The sequence below is a fragment of the Elaeis guineensis genome, chromosome 7 (genome assembly GCF_000442705.2).
Source record: "Elaeis guineensis isolate ETL-2024a chromosome 7, EG11, whole genome shotgun sequence".
Classification (NCBI taxonomy): domain Eukaryota; kingdom Viridiplantae; phylum Streptophyta; class Magnoliopsida; order Arecales; family Arecaceae; genus Elaeis; species Elaeis guineensis.
The window spans coordinates 96,486,822-96,502,682 of NC_025999.2; the positions used below are offsets into that span (position 1 = coordinate 96,486,822).

Consider the following 15,861-nt stretch of genomic DNA (forward strand, 5'->3'; position numbering starts at 1 on the left):
GTGTCGGGTTGCGTTTCGGCCTCGACCCAGCGGTAATACTAATATTATCTATCGCTGCTCCTTTCCAGTCGCGTGCAGCTTGTGGGATATGCGTAACAAGCAACAAGACAAATTGCATCCCGTCGTACCTTCTTTGCGGTCAGTGAGTGTAGAGAGAAAGAGAGAGAGATTCAAATGAAAGAGTAGACATAGAGTTCCCGTGCCAGCTCAACATTTTTGAAACAAGAAAAGGTAGAAAGCAGGGGAGATGGGAGGCGGCGAGAGAGCGAGAGATAGGAGCTGGCTTATGCTCTCTCAGTTCTCACTGTTGTCAAAGCTTTTCAGGTTTCCTTTTCTGGTCTTGGCTAGCTACTTTCTCTTTACCATAAGCTCAGGTTCCTGACGACCCACCCACACACGCTAACAAAGACGGGAAAGAAAAGAGCTAAAGATACATAGGACTGCGGCAGAGCTCCTGCAGCATGGCACGTAAATGCCCAAAAATGATGGTTAAAGAAATAGCAGCAGAGTTCCCCATGCCATGGAATCTTTCACGTAATTGTCCTCTCCTTCTCATGAGAACGAGGAAGAAAAAGAAACCGCTTTCTCCCTCCCTCCCTCCTCGTCTTCCGTGTTCCCAATAAGAAAGAACGGTTTCACCGCATGGTAGAGTTTGAATAGATGTGGTTCCACCAAAAAAACAAAAAAAAAGATAATGGAAGATATATAATTACACAAGCACCACCACTTGAATATTTAAAGGATAGAGAAAAACTTACCCCCACCCCACTAAAAAGAAAAAGGGCAAAAAAAAAAAAAAAGAAAAAGAAAAAAAGAAAGAGGCACACGACTTCACCGCGGCTAAAAGACACCTTTCGCCGCTCGCTCTCCCGATAACCGCATACTTCGACCATAGAACTAAAGACATCTATTTTTTTCTCACGTCCTGTATCAAAACTCCAACGATGAGGATCAAATCATCAAACGCAGTCGCCATTATCGGACCTCCCATCGCATGGATCGCTCTTGGATCGCACCAAAGACGACTCGGACCCTGCCAAACCGGACCCAAACCCACCAAAAGAGACAGAAACCTAAAGTTTAAATCCATCACCAATCATTTCTTAAAAAAAAAAACAAAAACAAAGCTCATCACCAACCGCCACTTAAGAGAGGTGACCGGATCCGGCTCGTTCGTACCTTTGGCCGCGTTGAACGATTTCTTGCAATGCGCGATGGCGCTCTGGATCCCGTCCTGCTGCTGGAGCAGCGAGTCGTCCCGCCTCTGCGGCGGCGGTGACGGCACCGCGGCGACGGCAGCCGAAGCCGACCGGCTCTTCCCCAGCCGCTTGCACACCACCTTCAGCCCCGTCGGCACGTTGACTTTCTGGCACTTAACGCCGCTCGCCGTCCCTGTTGCCGTCTCCGTTGCCGCTGCCGCAGGCGGCGGCGCGGCCGCTTCCGCCTCCACGTCCGTCTCCTCGCCTTCGCTGGGCCCAGCCTTCGCCGCCGCCTCGCCGGGTGTCAGCTGACCGGAGAACCTCAGCTTCTGGGCGTACCTCTTCGAAACTCTAACATAGAGCGGCTTGATTTTGTTAAGGTACTTCTGCACCACTTCCTTGGAGAACTTCTTCTCCTCCGCCGCTGCCGAGGACGGCGTTGCTGCGGTGTCCTCCGCTGCTGCCGAGGACGGCGTTGCTGCGGTGTCCTCCACCTGGGGTTTTGCTGCCTTACTGCCTCTAGAGTTCCGGGAGCCATTATCGCGGGTGAAGAGCGAGATGATCGGTACCTCCTCCACCTTAAATTTGATGAAGAACTTGCTCTGCTGCGGCTGAGATGGCTGCTTCGGAGACTCCGCGGCCGCAGCCGTTGTCGGGGCAGCGGGAACCCCTTTGGTCTCCGCCGGGATGGATTTTGCCTTCCGAAGACCCAACATGAAGACCCGGAACTTGGTCGCGGACTTGAGAAGGGAAACAGCGAACTGAGGCCTGGGATCGGCCTCGGACGAGGTGATCACGATCGAGGATGGCTCCAGAGGCAGGAGCTTCCCTTTAAAGAAGAGATCGTCGGAAGGAGAAAGGGGATCGGACCGAAGGTCGCCGCCGCAGCTCCCCTCCGAAGACACCATGAAATTAAACTCCCTCTCCTCGTTATCGTCCGACTCCGCCTCCATCGCCGCCGCATAACCATCCTTCTCTTCTCCATCGTCGTCCTCCTCCCCCTCGCCGTCCTCCTCCGGCAGGGCAAACTCGAGATCGAAGAAGGGACCATCGTCGCTGACATCGCCGCCGTCCTCGTCGTCGGTCTCGGCCGACGGGTCGAGGACAGAGGTGGCGATGGTGGTAGTGGTGCTGGTGGCGGTGGAGCGGATGCTAGAGGCGGCCGTGGCGGCTGCTGCAGCCAGAGCCGCTCCGCCACCGCCCCTCCAGTACTTGAGCAAGCTGAATGATTCCATGGTTGGGATAGCCAGAGGCAGGGCAGCGCTCTCAGCTACTTTTCCTTCACTCTTAAGCGCTCTCTCGTCTCTCTCTTTTTTTACTACGTTTTAGAAAGAGGGAAGAAGGGTGGAGAGGAGAGATGGGGGGGTGGGGATTAAAAAAGAGAGAGAAGGAAGAGAGCGGGAAGGGGAGGAGAGCAGGTTTGGGGAGCAGAAACGCTGCAAAGACCGTGTGAGGGGTCAGAAGGCAGCGGTTAGTGCAGCCTCTGCAGGACAACCATGCCTTTTCCACGGGAAGGGCGGAAGTGAGAGAAATTTAAACATACCGCAATATCTTTTTTCGCGTCCGCTCTGTGAACCCGCTGCAAAGCGGATTGCAAGAATTATGAATTCCAGCGAGTCGAATTTCATACAGCTGGACTTTGCATGTAGTGTTTGCAACGCGATTGTATGTATACCTCAATCCGTAGCCATATCCAAGATCGAGCTGAAGTCGTTTTCCAAATTCCATTGTCAAGAGGGAATGTCACGTGAGGTGGGAAAGGGAGTGCTGTCGAGGGGAGCAGGACTCGTACTGTGCGTCAGGGAGTTGGTACTGCTTAATGCATCTCGACCGTGGGTGATGACGGAGCGTGGTCGTCCACCGTCTGATTGGTACGGGGGCCTGGAAAGGAAAAGGCTTTTTGTTAAAGCTGGCTCCTTCGTTTTTTCCTTATCTTAACTTTTCAATGGCAGAAGGGGGAGAGGAGAGAGGCATTTTGGTAAAGTTGGACTGGCGGAGTATCTGACAGGAGAAGGACGTGCTTTCCCGCTTTTGTTTATGGGTTGCAACTGTGCATGTGGACAAGAAATCGTAGTGCTGCGGCTTCTATGTTTGGTCTAATTCAACGGGCCTCAAATTGTGATAAATTACAGTCTTGCCATCTATCGTTAGGGATGGCTGCAAGTTAAGATGGGGCAATATCCGTTCCCATCTTGTAGTTAAAAAATTTTATATCTGACCCTGCTACGTATCCATCTCAAATATATTAATTGAATCGGATTAAAAATTTATTATATAAATATTATAAAATAATTATAATTTTTAATAAAATTTTAGATTAAAATTATATCAGATTGGATTCGAAACGAATCATATCATCATCCGTATTTGATTTGAAATTTATTTTGAATATTTTTTTTAGAATCCGCTCAAAGTTCTAATCATGTGAAGTCAGATATCTGAAGAGTCGGTTAAAATTATCATCCCTATCTACTGTCAATGAAGATCCATAGTTCAACCCAAACATGGCTAATAGGTTTGGCTTAAGTCATTCCAACAGAGATTGATCTTAGATCTTATCAAACAGATGTTGGATTTTTTTAACAGTTATAAGTGCTATAAGGAACATTGATGCTATTATTGGTTTCTATATTATCATCAAGTACTTTTAAGAGCAATACAAAATATTTGAGTCATCAAGCGATAATCAACAATATATGTGTGCATATCCATATAAACATATATAAATATAAGCATATGTACATACATACATATATATATATTTATATATATATATATATATTTTTTTTTTATATTTTTTATATATACATATATATATATATGTACATATATATAAAATATATATAAAAATAAAATATATATATATGTACATATAATATAATATAATAAAAATAAAAAAAATAAATATATATACATATATATATATACATACATATATATATAGAGAGAGAGAGAGAGAGCGTGCTCCAAACTAGAATCAGATCGATCAAATTTGAATGCAGATCCAGTCAGATCAAAACTCCATAATAGGAGTTTTATATAATGATCTAAGCTGTTGAATGTAATCTAATATCTTAAAACTGTTTGCACATAAAAAATTATTTAATTTGGAGACCTCTAGCCTATGCAACAAGTAGTCAAAAATTGGACAACATAAATAAAATTGAATTAGATATATTTTTTGATCACTTGATGCATAAATTTGAGGTCTTCAAATCATATGATTTTTACTGTGCAAATAGTTTTGAGGTAGTAGATTATATCCAACAGTTTGGATCATCAATGTAGGATCCTTGTTGTCCATTTTTGACCTGATCGGATCTGAGCCCGAATACGAGTGATCTTATCCAAGTTTGTCCATATATATATATATATATATATATATATAATATATATATATATATATATATATATATATAGATGCAAATACTTTAAGGCATCCATTATATGTCTAGAAAATATTGGAGTGGGATCTTCTGCGGTACTCAAAAAGTACCATAGGATGCTGTGCATGCTTCAGAAACGTCTATCAAAAAATGGTTATGTGATATTTATCTAAATTATTCAAATACCTCTAGTGTTTATTTATTCTTATTTTTTTATATTTTAATGTTTTTGAAGCATGCACAGCATCTGATAGTACTTTTTAAATATGACAGAGAATTAGTTCCTAAAAATATTTGTTGGGCCAAAAATGCTAATTTGATAATTTCGTAATTAAGCAACCCTTAGCATATGGCAACAAAGCTCATGAATTGCAACAATCCTCTTATGTCATGTGACACGAGAGAGAGAGAGAGAGAGAGAGAGAGAGAGAGAGAGTGCCCTGTTGGTGTGATACGTAACAAAAACCTGGAAGCATTACCCATGCAGGATATAAGATTGTCTTGCCTCATCCACCATCCCCTTGCACTAACCCATGGCCACATTGACTCGCAATTGCACACCAATCCAGACCACATCAGATCAAGCCAAACCACAAAGGCACGCAGGCAACTATGCACAATGGCAAATTTAAACATCGAACCTCCCCTCACAGGTCTCTATGGAGCAATGCGCGGAAGTTTTCAGATTACATATTAGGTTTTTGGACTTTGCTCTCACATGTGATAACAAATATCAAATTTGCAGCCAGAAATGAAACACTTTCTTAACATGTCTACTAATAGAGTTGTCAACGGATCGGGTTCAAATCCGAGATCCTGGATATTTACTCAATGGATCCGAGTCTGATATTAGTATTGGACCCATGATTGCACACCAATCCAGACCACATCAGATCAAGCCAAACCACAAAGGCACGCAGGCAACTATGCACAATGGCAAATTTAAAAATTGAACCTCCCCTCACAGGTCTCTATGGAGCAATGCGCGGAAGTTTTCAGATTACATATTAGGTTTTTGGACTTTGCTCTCACACGTGATAACAAATATCAAGTTTGCAGCCAGAAATGAAACACTTTTTTAACATGTCTACTAATAGAGTTGTCAACAGATCGGATTCAAATTCGAGATCCATGGATATTTACTCAATGGATCTGGGTCTGGTATTAGTATTGGACCCATTTACCCAGACCCAATTAACCATTACATAAACGGATAAAGTCTGGATATTTAATATCCATATCCGATAGATCCGAAATCTGATATATATATATATATATATATATATATATATATATATATATATATATATATATATATATATATATATATATATATATATATATATAATTATTTTGAACCGTTAGATCAGAGATCCAACCGTTTAGGATTTCTAAAACTTTTGAAACCCTAGGTAAATTCCTTACCAGTTAACCCCGTCGGTTGCCCGTCCCTCTCAATCTCTCTCCCTCTCTCTCTCTCTCTCCCATCTCGATGGTGCCTCCGCTCCAGCCTCGCGCAGTCGCTCCTCGGCCTCTCCCTCCCCTCCTCCGCCCTCTCCTTCCCCTCTTCCACCCTCTCCTTTTCCTCCTTCGGCCTCTCACGCAGTCGCTCCTTCGCTCCTCTCGCACAGTCGCGCTCTTTCGGCCTCTCCCTCCCCTCCTCGGCTCCTCTTGCGCTCCTCCGGCCTCTCCATCTCCGGACGCGCTGCTTCTCCATCTCCACCGCGCTGGTGGCCGGATTCAGACCCACGCCGGCCGACGAGGGTAAGGGGTTTAGTATTTTAAGGTCTCAATCTCTCTCGCTCTCTCTGTCTTTCAGTCTCCCTCTCTCCCTCTCTCTATCTCTCAGTCTCCCGCTGTCCCTCCGATGCCGCCGACCATCTCTCCTCTTCTCTCCACCTCTCCCGGTCTATCGCTCCGATCCCATGGCGTCGATGGTCGACCCTGCTTTCCAACTGCGGCGCCGACTTCATCTCCATCTCCATTGCTCGCCGAACCCGACATCAAGACAGCCGACCTACTGTTTTCTAGGTAAGCACACCTATAAATATCATTCACTGATCTACTGTTTTCTAAGTAAATATCAAGTAGATTAAGCATACCTGTAAATATCATCCACTGATCTACTGTTCATTGCTGTGAATGTATTAGTATTTGGTAATATTCTGTGGATCAATTTATAGTTATCTTTTTTTATATAATTTATTTTAAATTTTAGAAAATATCAAGTGTTAAAAATTTTAATGAAGTTCAACAAAATGTAAGCATACTTGAAGAGCAAATTGAGGATGAGAACACTGTAAAATTGTAAGTTGTTATTATAATTGTATGTTGTTATTAAAATTGTAAGTTGTTATTATAATTGTATGTTGTTATGTTCTTGGATATTGTAGTTGGATTTTTACTTGTTGAATTTGAGTAAATTTTATATTTTTATTTGCATGATCATATGATTGTATAATTTTTAGATATTTTCTTAGATCATTGTATAATTTTTAAGTATTTTTTATGAAATTTTGAATATAAGTTTCGGGTCTCAGAATCGGATCCAGATATTCGAGATCTATTAGGGTCCGGATCCGGTAATTCAAGACTAGACCCGTCGGATATTCGGGTCCGGATCCGATAATCAAAATTGAGTTGGATCTGGATATCTAGATTTCGATCCGAACCCGATCCGTTGACAGATCTACCTATTAATGTACTGTTCCCCAATCCTTATGTTCACAAGTACAGACTTGACAACAGCAGTGACCAGCTCATGTGCTGCAAAATTGCCTATGGAACCATTCCTCCCTCCCTCTAAACATGGAGTTTGCTTCTGAAGTAACGAAGCCGCACTAACTATTGTTCCTGCTGCACATTCACAATGTGCACACAGGCTATCCATATCAGCAATGACACATTGAGACCATTGGCTCGACCTCCTGAAGTTTAGTTCCACCAAGCTCAGAGTTATCACATCTGAAACCACCGAAAAATATTGGACCATGATGTCTATTCTATGGACATTCTATCAGGGCCTAGCATGGTTTGCCTTGATTTCTGGTCACTATCATGCTAAGCTCTTAACTCATGGAGACTATCACAGAGTTTGTTCCCTGCCAGCCTACCGTGGATTTTAAATTTTTAATTGTTCTTAACAACAAGCTGTTCAATATTTTCTACCATATTTTCCAATCTAAACAGTGCGTTATCCAAAACAAAAAATCGCATAAATTCCCTGTCATGCGTGATTCCTCCCTTGCAGAAGTTTTGAGAAATTCTAGCCTGTAGTCACCAAATGTCTTACAAATTTCCTGTGGGAATCAGAGCCTGCAGTGCTCCAGTTTTCACTTTCAACATGTATATATATATATCGTTCATTGTTTGGAAAGTTTTCTTCTGTAAAAGCCGAGGATGAAAAGCTGTAGTCAAGGCGGTCTCCACAGCAAAACTGACAACATTAGCAAATCTCAGCTTCCATTCTTGGGTAGTGACAAATCAACTGCCTTCAATCTGTTGTCAAGAATAAAGAGATCTTCAAATTTCAAGGTGGTTCACATTCACATGTCACACTGGAGTCACTCTTGGGTTTCCATCAGCAAGCAACTTGTTCCATATATATGATAGTTCCATTTTGGCATGCAGTTGCTGCAGGATAAACAGAACACTGCCACCAACCGTGCACTACCTGAACTCTTGAACTTTGGTATCAGCTACTGCAACAGAAAGTCTCTCTGTCACTCTCGTAGTGGACTCTGTTGTTAGTGGGCGAATGCAAACCCGAGGTGACATGCCTTCCTATCTGTATCAACCCAAGCATCCCAACCCCCATGGTCCCCCTTTCGTTAGAATTTTTTTTTACAAAAAGGGGTCTCCTCAGCAATGACTGCACCACTGAGTCCTTCCAAATCGCGCCGACCTCCGAGTCAGAAATTTGCAGCAACATCTTCATTAGTACCCAAGTCATCAAGGTCTAGTCAAAATAATAGCCGGGAGTCTAAAATAATTAACGTGGGTTTGACAACAAGCTACAAGATAATAAGCTAGATGATAGCTTGAGACAGCTGCTCGTTTAGTTCTACTGAAAAGAAAAGGGTTGTGTCGCCAGGTTCTGCAATAGTAGAACAGCATCTTAGAAGCTTAGAATTCAGTCCTCCTTAATGAGACCAGATAAGGAAGAACTCCAAAAACTATCAGCTCTTTTGGCAGACTTCCACCTAAATACAGACCATGATCAAATTGTGAGGAATCTGGACAACAGAAGGCATGTTCTCAATTGCCTCTTTCTACAAGTTCCTGGGTCTGAGGGGAATTAAGTGGATGTACGCCAGGTGTTTGGGCAAGCTGAAGATCTCAACCAAGATTAAATGTTTTCTTTGACTCTGCGTCATGAACGAAATCGATTCAAGGGACAAGCTTCGAAAGAAACTTGGTCGATGTATTTGGAGGATAAGCTGATCCTTCACTCAGCTCTCTCTCTCTCTCTCTCTTTTTTTTTTTTTTTGATGATGATGATGTGCTCTTTCGGAATGTACCGTCCACATCCTTCCTTAATGTCATGAAAATCCGGAAAGGGATGTGTCTGAGAGTAGGTGGTGAGCACCTATCCGCTGTGTGGTCCAATTTATTCTCTAAGTTGATGATGCAGCATGTTCTTAGAAGAAACAAGATGCAATTAGCCTTCTTAACACTCATAGATGGAAGGAATACTTCGACTCCAAAATTTGTCTTTATACCAAATTCTCTCCTATTTCTGCTTGCACTTCACCCGCTATAAGACTCTTCAATGATTGGTCGGTGCTCTGTAGGCATGGTGACCTCGCAGGATTGACAAAAGGGGCCTTGAATGCAAGGCCATGCAAGAACCTCTCAGGGGAAGGACACTGCCATAACCACCAACATAGAGGCAGTCAGGCCTGCAACAGATATCGCCAATTATGTCGAAACCTTCAATGTACCTGAGCATAGTTAAGGATGTTCCACTTGAACCAGTGTTTGCTGAATGTATAGAAGAGTGACATATTAATTTATAATAATAAATGCATCTATTTATATATAGACAAGCAGGCTATAGTTGAATGGGCTATTGGATCAGATCAATTACCACGCACTCATACATGCAGGGAAAAAAAAAAAAAAAAGGTTCATCGCTGCATGTAGAGGATTCTTCATGAGCTTTTAAAAAAAAAAAAAAAAAAAAAATCTATGAGGAATGTGAGTTGGGTTGGAAGAGGTGCACACGAAATGGCATATGAAAGTAGATGCAAATGCATTTTAATACGATTCACGTAAGTTGTGATCTCAACATTCATGCACAAGCGAGTAGTGACTGCTATAAATTTTAGGCATCCATCTTCAACTCAAGTCCGGGTTGCCTAAGCTGATAAAAGGAACGTTGATTAGCTTTCAACCCCTTCGCGAAAAATAGAAACAAAGCAAGGACAAAGTGAAAACAAGAGAAAGGGTCAGCTAGCTTCTTCTCTAATCTCTATCATTAAATTCCACATGCACTGGTCGGCCACGGACTCTCTAGGGCTTGTGAATAGAGTCATTCTAAAAGCAGAAAAGTCAAATAACCATAGGAATTGGACTTTGTAGAGGGCTTGACGTAATTAACACGATCAGAATGGATCATGTATGATCTAAATGACTGATCTATGATATGGATCTCAACATCATGACCTCATTGTGATCCCAATCAAATGATGAAATCCAAATAGTCTAGGGCCCTCTTGATTCAAAGTATAAATTCCAAGTCATGGATTAATTACTTCATCCTGATAACAACTGCTACATTCATCATTGAGCATAACTGAAGCCCGGAAAGCAGTTACCGCATATGTAGATACTGCAGTTACTGGTATGTAAACATGGAATTACAGTATCTGGTCAGAACTAAATACAGATTCAGCTATCTATTTATAAATCTTGCTGGATTTGAATCTGAATGCGGATTGCTTTTCACTTGTTAACAAACGCTGCACCACCAAGATACAGCATTCATTTCTATTTTGTTTAGGTACTCTATTTTACTTATCCATATCTATTCACGTCATTAAATATTTATTTGATATTTTTGATATATGAGCTAGTTTAATTATTATTTCTTTAAAAAATAGATTCCCACTCTTTAAAAAAAATAAATAATTAGTGTTACTTTATTTTATTCTTGATTATACTTTCAAAACTTTATTTTTAAAAATTAATAACTTCTACGTATTCCTAGATTTATGCATATTTTACTTATAAGCTCTCTAAAAGCAGATAATTCATGATTATTGTTAATTATATTGTACATAAAAACTAATGACAGTATTTGATAAAAAAATTATATAATTTTTATTTTAAATAATTTTAAATTGAATATTTTTAATATAGATCTAGTCGGATCAATAATTTGGTCTCTTGATTAGGACGGTGTTAATAACTATGCTTGAGATCCTTTGCTATATGTGTCATGTATAATTTACATAGTCGATTGTGTTCTAATTCTTTATGATTATATAATCAAAATTAACATTCATATTTTTAAGAAAATAATATCTGATTTATATTTGTATTTGGATAGAAAAATATGAATAGATTCATATCCGTTTAAAATAAAAATGTGTGCTTAATATTTGATTCGTATTTATATCTATTTTGAACGAAAATGAATACTAATTTTTTGCATCCTTTTAAAATCTACTTCCTATTTATATTTGTTGAAAAACTATAGAAGTATAGATATATCAATATCTGATCTCTTTTTTGCTCTAGTGTTGGAGCTCTATTAGTGAAGTGGGCCTCTCGTTAGAAGATACAAAGGTCAAGTAGGTGTTAGGAGGGTAAGTTACATCAGGTCGATGGATGGATATCTTTCCAAGAGTGAATGGAGGCAAGTTACAGTGAAAGTATTACGAGATGGCTGATTGGGTGAGAAGCAAGTAACAGAACTACTTGGGTTTATAAGCATGGGCAGCCTTCTGCCTCACAGCTCGAAAAGCGGGCAAGTTAAGGAGATGGAGATTAGCCCCTCCTAGTATTAATTAAAAATAAAAAAGAAAAATAAAAAAGAACAGCATCCTAATGCCAGGGAGCCAATACCTTTGCGCGGCATGTGACTACGCCGCTTAAACATGCCACTAACCTAACCCCAAGCTGACACACTAGTAGGGTGCAGCTCTGGGGCATTATACCAGTGAGTGCGCCAGGCATTTGATACCATACCTGTTGCATCCACTGAGATACTTGTCTCGATTTAAATTCTTGTGGTGGGCCTCACATGACATGTACGCGTTGTAGCTGCCACGTTGTCAAGATGCACACGCAATGGGAATTAAACCAGCTTTGCAGCAGATACCCTATAGAATCCTAGAAAGATTCCGCCAGGTAAAAGCTGGACGTCTGGCCGCGTCATATTGTCGTGAACGGCACCTAAACGTTGACGGACCCTTAGACCACCCTCGCGGCGAAAAAGGATACCAACTCCAAACGAGCTCTTTTCCTAAGTAATACAAAAAAAAAAATTATTTACAAAAATAATTCAAAACTTAACTTTTTTTATTAAAATAATATAAAAAAAATATTATTTTGAATGACATTTTCTCCTTCCACGTCACCTCGATTTTTTTTCATGATGACATCGTCCGAAAAAAAAAAAAAAAAAGGAAACACCACTTAAAATGACGTTTTTAGAAACGCCATTTTAAATGGCGTTTTTCTAAAAACACCACATTTTTCATTTTTCCCATCCAAAAAAAGAAAAAAATTGGGAAAGTATGGAAAAAAAATAATTTTTAAAATTTTAAATTAATAAATAAATTAAAATTTTAATTTTGATTGAAATTTAAAATATAAAAATTTGAATTTGTAATTCTAATAAAAAAATTAATTTAAGATGATTTTTTTTCGATTTATTGTTTTTTAATAACAAATCGAAAAAAATTTTAAAAAATAAAAAGTGCCATTAAAAAATCAAAATTTAAAAAAAATTGAGAAAAATAAGAATTATAATTTGAAATTTAAAAGAAACAAAATTTTTAAAATTAATTAAAATAAAAATATCATTTCAAATTACTTTCTCAAATTAAAATTAATTTATTTAAAAAATATTCAAAATAAATAAAAAAAATAGCCTAAAAAAATTTCATAAAAATAGAAAGAAATGAAAAAAATAAAAAAGTTATATAATTATAAATTTGAATAAAAAAATTAAAATTTTAATTTGAAGTAAAATTTGATAAAAAAAATAAATGCATAAAAAAGTGAAAAAATGAGAAAAAAAAGTGAAAAAAAGGAATTTAAAAATTAATTTAAAAAAAATAAGAATTTTAACTTTAATTCAAATAAAAAATATAATTTTAAATTACGTTGTCCATTTCAAAATATTTTTTAAAAAATTATCTCAAGAAAAGGAAAAAAATATTGTAAAAAAATAAAAAATACCCTAAAAAAGAAAAAAAAGGAAAAATAGAATTGAAAAAAAATAGAAATTATAATTCTAATTGAAAAACAAAAGTTATAATATTTTTTTCTTTCTCTATGATATTTTTAATTTTTTAATTTTTTAAAATTTTTTTAGACATTTTTAAAAAACAATAATTCGAAAAAAATCATCTTAAATTATTTTTTTTTTGATTACAAATTCAAATTTTTTTATATTTTAAATTTCAATCAAAATTAAAATTTTAATTTATTTATTAATTTAAAATTTTAAAAATTATTTTTTTCCATACTTTCTCGATTTTTTTTTTGGATGGAAAAAATGAAAAACGCCATTCAAAATGATGTTTCTAAAAATGCCATTTTATAGGAGTGACGTGGAAGGAGAAAACGTCATTCAAAATGATGTTTTCTTCTTTTATATTATTTTGATAAAAAAATTAAAATTTAAATTATTTTTATAAATAATTTTTTTTTATATATTATTTAGAAAAAAAGCTCAACACCAAACAAACGAACAACCGCCGTCGGTTCTTGAGAATTGACGGCCATCTACCTTGGAGACGGAATTTGATCCATTTCGGACACCCTTGCCCTGCGCCGCACCGCTTTTCGAGCCGAGGGGCCTCATCTCCACGAGCCCTGATCTGACGGTTGGGATCGCATCTCTGAGGCCCGACCCCCATATATAATCCCCCCTGTCGCCGTCGAGATATCTCCCAGGTGGAAAGCGAGGTAGAGCTCCTGTCGTCCCTGCGAGCGGAGCTGTTCCGGTGTCCCTGCGGGGAAGGCTTAGGGTTTCGGCGGGACCACCGCTATGGCTGAGCACTCGGAGGAGTCGAGCTCGAAGCCGGTGTCGCTGATGGAGAAGATCGTCGACAAGCTCCACGGCCACGACGACTCCTCGTCCGATTCGGACAACGAGAAATCGGAGCCGTCCGCCTCATCTATCAAGGCCAACATCTATCGCCTCTTCGGGCGGGAGAGGCCGGTCCACAAGGTTCTCGGCGGTGGCAAGCGTATGGATCGCCTCCCTTTCCCATCTCTCCTTCAGTCCCCCCACCTTTTTCCACCATCTGTTACCTTTGATTTCTACATCTAGGTTAGGGTACGTATAAATTTCTTTTTTTTTCTTCTATTGGAAATGTATAACTGGATCCCATGCGGTTAGGGTTACCGAGTTGCTTCGAATTGCGAGCTGTGGTGTGATTATTTCCTTATTTTAAATCTCTCTCGATCGCCTAAATGGGTACTCGCTTTCTACTATTGGGAAGACTTCGATTTTCGGGTTTTCGAAACCAGTGGGGGAAAGCTATATCATGCCGTTTTAAGTACTGTTGATCTTTATCTAGTTCACTTCGATCGATTATTGTGGATTTAAATTTATAAACCCTAGCCTGGTTTGGATGCCACCTGTTCTTTATGAAAATCTTTTATCTCGATCGTTTTGCATTCATCTTTATCACGGATTTTTTTTTTTTTTGAAATCTTGATTTTTCCCTTAAGTTCATTATTGGTCGATCGATCACCATTGCAGCTGCTGATGTGTTCCTATGGAGGAACAAGAAGATCTCCGCCGGAGTGCTTGGTGGGGCCACCGCCGTCTGGGTTCTGTTCGAGCTGCTCGAGTACCATCTGCTCACTCTAGTCTGTCACTGCCTCATTCTCTCGTTGGCCATCCTCTTCCTCTGGTCCAATGCTAGCATCTTCATCAACAAGTGAGTTCTTTCTTTTAAAATACAAAATTTGGATTCTTTATGTCCAAGATTACACCTCTAACTTATTTTCCGTCTGTTTTCAGGGCTCCACCACGCATACTAGAGGTGAGCATTCCCAAAGACCTGGCCGTGAATGTTGCGCTCTCTTTGAGGTATGAGATTAACAGGGCCATTGCTGTTCTAAGGGAGATCACATCAGGACAGGACCTGAAGAAGTTCCTTGCTGTATGTTGATTCTACTTGTGCCTCCCTTTGGTATTAAATAAGATTTTGGAAGCCTCGGTTTGTGTTGTAGTGAATGATACACATTGTTTCTTAGGTGATTGCTGGACTCTGGGTTCTTTTGGTCCTTGGGAGCTGCTGCAATTTCATGACCTTGTTCTACATCAGTAATGATATCTACAATTTCCCAGTCTTTCTGTGTTAAATTCTGTACTAGTTTTGTTTTTTAATGCATTAGAGTTCTAAACATTTTTGGGATCTTTGTGAATGAAATAAAACAGTGGTTGTGACGTTGCATACTGTGCCGGTTCTGTATGAGAAGTATGAGGACAAGGTCGACTCATTTGCAGAGAAGGCAATGACAGAAATTAAGAAGCAGTATAAGGTGTTTGATGCTAAGGTTTTAAGTAAGATTCCCAGGGAGCCATTGAAGGATAAGAAGCACTGAAAGGAAGAGGACCTGAGGTTGCAGTAGGTTTGCTCTCCGCAGTCAATTAGATGTGGTTTTATGGTCAATGTTGTGACTGTTTGTCCTTTGCCGGTTTCAGCATTTCCTTACACATCTTATTTTACAAAGTGTTTGGGTTCTCAGTTTCGATAAATCAAGCTTGTCTAAATGGTACTGATTCTGAGGTTTCATGGCATGGATTTCTGTTATGTATGCATGTAGTGTGTGCACTTGCCTGCATGCCTTTTTTGTTGACAATTATGGGTATGATACAAATTTCTTTCACTGTTGTCATAGTTTAAGTATGCTGCCATGTTAATGTTTTTGAAATCTACTTTCAGACATTGACATTGTAACAATATAGGGGTTTCAGTAATCTATGACACGGATGCATATATGTATATCTTGTCTGTGTTCATGAGCCAATTTTGCATTTGTCTCTGAATTCATATGTATCAACAGAAGCTTTGCTTGACTCC

At 39.4% G+C, this 15,861-nt stretch overlaps 2 protein-coding genes across 2 annotated transcripts; one reads left to right on the forward strand and one right to left on the reverse strand.

Moving 5' to 3' along the window:
• Positions 1–692: 692 nt before the first annotated feature.
• On the reverse strand, positions 693–2,793 carry LOC105048256 (probable membrane-associated kinase regulator 2). The gene is made up of 2 exons (XM_010927513.4): positions 1,180–2,793; positions 693–1,033 (listed from the first exon to the last, which is right to left on the reverse strand). The coding sequence occupies exons 1-2, from the start codon at positions 2,432–2,434 to the stop codon at positions 960–962; spliced, it is 1,329 nt and encodes a 442-aa protein (XP_010925815.1). The 5' UTR covers positions 2,435–2,793; the 3' UTR covers positions 693–959.
• A 10,902-nt stretch (positions 2,794–13,695) lies between these two features.
• On the forward strand, positions 13,696–15,667 carry LOC105048255 (reticulon-like protein B2). Its single transcript, XM_010927512.3, has 5 exons — positions 13,696–14,013; positions 14,532–14,712; positions 14,796–14,937; positions 15,032–15,101; positions 15,216–15,667. The coding sequence occupies exons 1-5, from the start codon at positions 13,812–13,814 to the stop codon at positions 15,380–15,382; spliced, it is 762 nt and encodes a 253-aa protein (XP_010925814.1). The 5' UTR covers positions 13,696–13,811; the 3' UTR covers positions 15,383–15,667.
• Positions 15,668–15,861: the final 194 nt, after the last annotated feature.

Excerpts from the sequence above, each read along its gene's own strand:
- LOC105048256 (XM_010927513.4), bottom strand. The coding sequence starts at position 2,434 with ATGGAATCATTCAGCTTGCTCAAGTACTGGAGGGGCGGTGGCGGAGCG. Across the intron at positions 1,034-1,179 it reads ATCGTTCAACGCGGCCAAAG|GGTCCGAGTCGTCTTTGGTG; the intron begins GTACGAACGAGC and ends CCGGTTTGGCAG.
- LOC105048255 (XM_010927512.3), top strand. The coding sequence starts at position 13,812 with ATGGCTGAGCACTCGGAGGAGTCGAGCTCGAAGCCGGTGTCGCTGATG. Across the intron at positions 14,713-14,795 it reads GCTAGCATCTTCATCAACAA|GGCTCCACCACGCATACTAG; the intron begins GTGAGTTCTTTC and ends GTCTGTTTTCAG. Across the intron at positions 14,938-15,031 it reads ACCTGAAGAAGTTCCTTGCT|GTGATTGCTGGACTCTGGGT; the intron begins GTATGTTGATTC and ends ATTGTTTCTTAG.